This window comes from Megalobrama amblycephala, linkage group LG6 (genome assembly GCF_018812025.1).
Source record: "Megalobrama amblycephala isolate DHTTF-2021 linkage group LG6, ASM1881202v1, whole genome shotgun sequence".
In the NCBI taxonomy this organism is placed as follows: Eukaryota; Metazoa; Chordata; class Actinopteri; order Cypriniformes; family Xenocyprididae; genus Megalobrama; species Megalobrama amblycephala.
This window is the reverse complement of record NC_063049.1, coordinates 44,214,431-44,217,684: the sequence shown is the minus strand read 5'-3', so window position 1 is coordinate 44,217,684 and position 3,254 is coordinate 44,214,431. Positions and strand designations below refer to the sequence as shown.

The 3,254-nt window shown below is 35.5% G+C and overlaps 1 protein-coding gene across 1 annotated transcript; it reads left to right on the top strand.

Moving 5' to 3' along the window:
• The first annotated feature begins 237 nt into the window (after nucleotides 1-237).
• On the top strand, nucleotides 238-3,254 carry LOC125270829. The gene is made up of 5 exons (XM_048194814.1): nucleotides 238-356; nucleotides 1,453-1,767; nucleotides 1,983-2,282; nucleotides 2,481-2,786; nucleotides 2,880-3,254. Exons 1-5 carry the CDS (start codon nucleotides 311-313, stop codon nucleotides 3,029-3,031), a joined length of 1,119 nt encoding a protein of 372 aa, XP_048050771.1. The 5' UTR covers nucleotides 238-310; the 3' UTR covers nucleotides 3,032-3,254.

Sequence of the window (3,254 nt, the reverse complement as noted above, 5' to 3'; positions counted from 1 at the left end):
CTTTTGTATGATTTATGTGTGTCTAAAAAGTGTCTAGTGCACAGAGGGGAGTGTGTTACTACAGGTGGTTTGTACAGGCCCACTCACCTGTGTGGAGCACTCTCAGAATTGCACAAAAAGGTTTTTTTTTTGTTGTTGTTGTTGTTGTTGTTTTGTTTTTCTCGTGCGATGTGGTAATGTTGGGGAGTGTTTGGGGGGAGGTGAGATAGATTACTACAGAGCAGCTTCACATGAGTGCATCTGTCACTTTATTACTGAAGCAGTTTTGAAGAGTTTGTCTTTTCATATTTGTGGACTGAAACCACTGAAGATGTTTTGGATTGTTTTGTTCTGTTTGTGTTTCTGGCGTCTGGATGGTGAGTTTTAAACATGTTTTAATGGATTCAGTTTCTTCTGTTCTCGTACCATGTAATAAATGACTGGTTAGATTAGTCAGAGAAGATTAAAGGTCCCGTTTTTCGTGGTTTTTTGAAGCTTTGATTGTGTTTATAGTGTGCAATATAACGTGTTCATGTTTCGCGTGTAAAAAAACACAGTATTTTTCACATAATTTACTTATCTGTATACCGCTGTTTCCACTGTCATAAAAACGGGCTGATGACTTCCTTGTTCTATGAAGTCCCTCCTTCAGAAATACGTAACGAGTTCTGATTGTGCCAGCGGTTCCTGTGTTGTGATTTGACAGCAGTTTAGCGCATCTTGCCCGGAAAGGTCACGCCTCTTACCATAACGTGGAGATGCACGTGCTCAGTGTTATTGTAAACATGTCTTTAATTTTACCCTATCAATTTGAGCCGGAATCAGACCCGGTGATTGGACTGCGGGATGAAAATAACAGCGTTTCGACGACATGGCGACAAACACACTCTACAAACGCAACTCTTGTGTATTCCTGTGGGCGGAGGTTAGTCAAAAAACTGTTTTAGTGACGTCATTAAAGAAGGAAGTAGAGGGATGTAGTCCAAACTGGCCGTTCGATGTAGGCGACTTCTGTTAAATAAAATATCTCGCTTGGCATTGAACTTTGAGCTTTAAAATTTTACAGATTTTATTTATACTCTAACAACAACATTACACACTAACTAAAGTTTGAAACATGGGATCACGAAGAACGGGACCTTTAATGTTCACTGTTATTCTCATATAGAAATAATTGAACTGTAATTTTATTGTCAGTAATTCAGATTGGAATTATTAGGGATTGATTAAATAAAATAATATAAATATGAAGCTCAGATACTCAACCACATTAGTTTTAGTGTGACATTAAACATTAAAGTAAAAGTGTCTTTTTAATTAGTTATTGTTCAATATGAGTTTATTTCTCTTTTAATGTATCTGCAGAATATTATTCACTTCACATTTAAATGATTAGAAGTGTTTTAGTGAAGCTTCATCAAACCAACATCAAGTGATTTTAAAGCTTTAATCTGTGAAAACTCTGTTCTTCAGGTGCGTTTGGTGATGAAGAGGAGTATGTGTCAGTGAAGAAGGGAGATTCAGTCACTCTAAACTCTGATCTTACTGAAATGAAGGATGATGATGTGATTCAGTGGAGATTTGGAAACACTTTAATAGCTGAAATCAATAAACGGCTCGACAGATTCACTGTATATGATGATGTTCTTGATGGGAGATTCAGAGACAGACTGAAGCTGGACAATCAAACTGGATCTCTGACCATCACAAACATCACAACTGAACATGCTGGAGATTATAAACTACTGATCAACAGTGTGAAAAAGTTTTTCGTTCTCCTTGTCTTTGGTGAGTTTAATATTTGTTTCACCTGTTTTATTTTTTATCACCAGTTAAAATTTTAATCCATACACAATTTTGCTTCTTTTGTTCTGTTCTGTTGTTTTATAAGGAAATACGTTTAATACTATTTACTTTAATAAAAATAATAGTTATTTATAAATATTAATCTGTGATGCACCCTGTTTCTGTTTTTGTTTTTGTTTTTCTGTTTGGTGATACAGTTAAAATATCACTGCTGGAGGGAGATTCAGTCACTCTAAACTCTGGTCTTACTGAAATGAAGGATGATGATGTGATTCAGTGGGAGTTTTGGATTGAAAACACTTTAATGGCTGAAATCAATAAACGGATCGACAGATTCACTGTATATGATGATGTTCTTGATGGGAGATTCAGAGACAGACTGAAGCTGGACAATCAAACTGGATCTCTGACCATCACAAACATCACAACTGAACATGCTGGAGAATATAAACTGAAGATCAACAGTGTGAAAAAGTTTTTCGTTCTCCTTGTCTTTGGTGAGTTTAATATTTGTTTCTCCTGTTTTATATTTTGTCACCAGTTAAAATTTAAATCCATACACAGTTTTGCTCCTTTTGTTCTGTTGTTTTTATAAGGAAATAAGTTTAATACTATTTACTTAAATAACTATGATTTTTATTAATACATGTTGATCTGTGACACTATTTCTGTTTTCTCTCTGTTTGGTGATGCAGATGAAATATCAGTGAAGGAGGGAGATTCAATCACTCTAAACTCTGATCTTACTGAAATGAAGGATGTTGATGTGATTCGGTGGAGGTTTTGGACTGAAAACACTTTAATAGCTGAAATCAAAAAACGAGTCGACAGAATCACTGTATATGATGTTCTTGATGGGAGATTCAGAGACAGACTGAAGCTGGACAATCAAACTGGATCTCTGACCATCACAAACATCACAACTGAACATGCTGGAGATTATGTGCTGATGATAAATGGAGCAAAACGATCATTAAAAGCTTTCAGAGTTTCTGTCTATGGTGAGTAGAGATCATTTCTCCTGTCCTTCAGATATTCTTGATATTAGTGTTTATTGTCTGATCTGATCTCAGTTTGATGTTTTTATTCCTCAGACTCTGTCCACTGTTGTGGTCCTACTGAAGCTGTGATCCGATTGGTCCTCTCTGCTCTGGTGGGCGTGGCTACTGTCATTCTTCTTGTTTATGACATCAGATCCAGAAGAGCTGAACAACATCAAGCACATATTCACACATCAGAAACCTAATTGTGTAATTTCTCACAAACTGATTTTACATATGTAACTTATGAGATTTACTTATTTGTGGCTTTATGTGTTCATCTTTTTCAGGAACTATTGAAATCTAAAGCAGAACACTGAACTTTAAAGGTTCGAGTGTGTTTTATAAGTAATGAGGATTGTTTATGGATTGTTCTCTTTCTTTCAGTGATATATTTTTTAAAAATGCAATTCAAAAGGCTTTATTGTT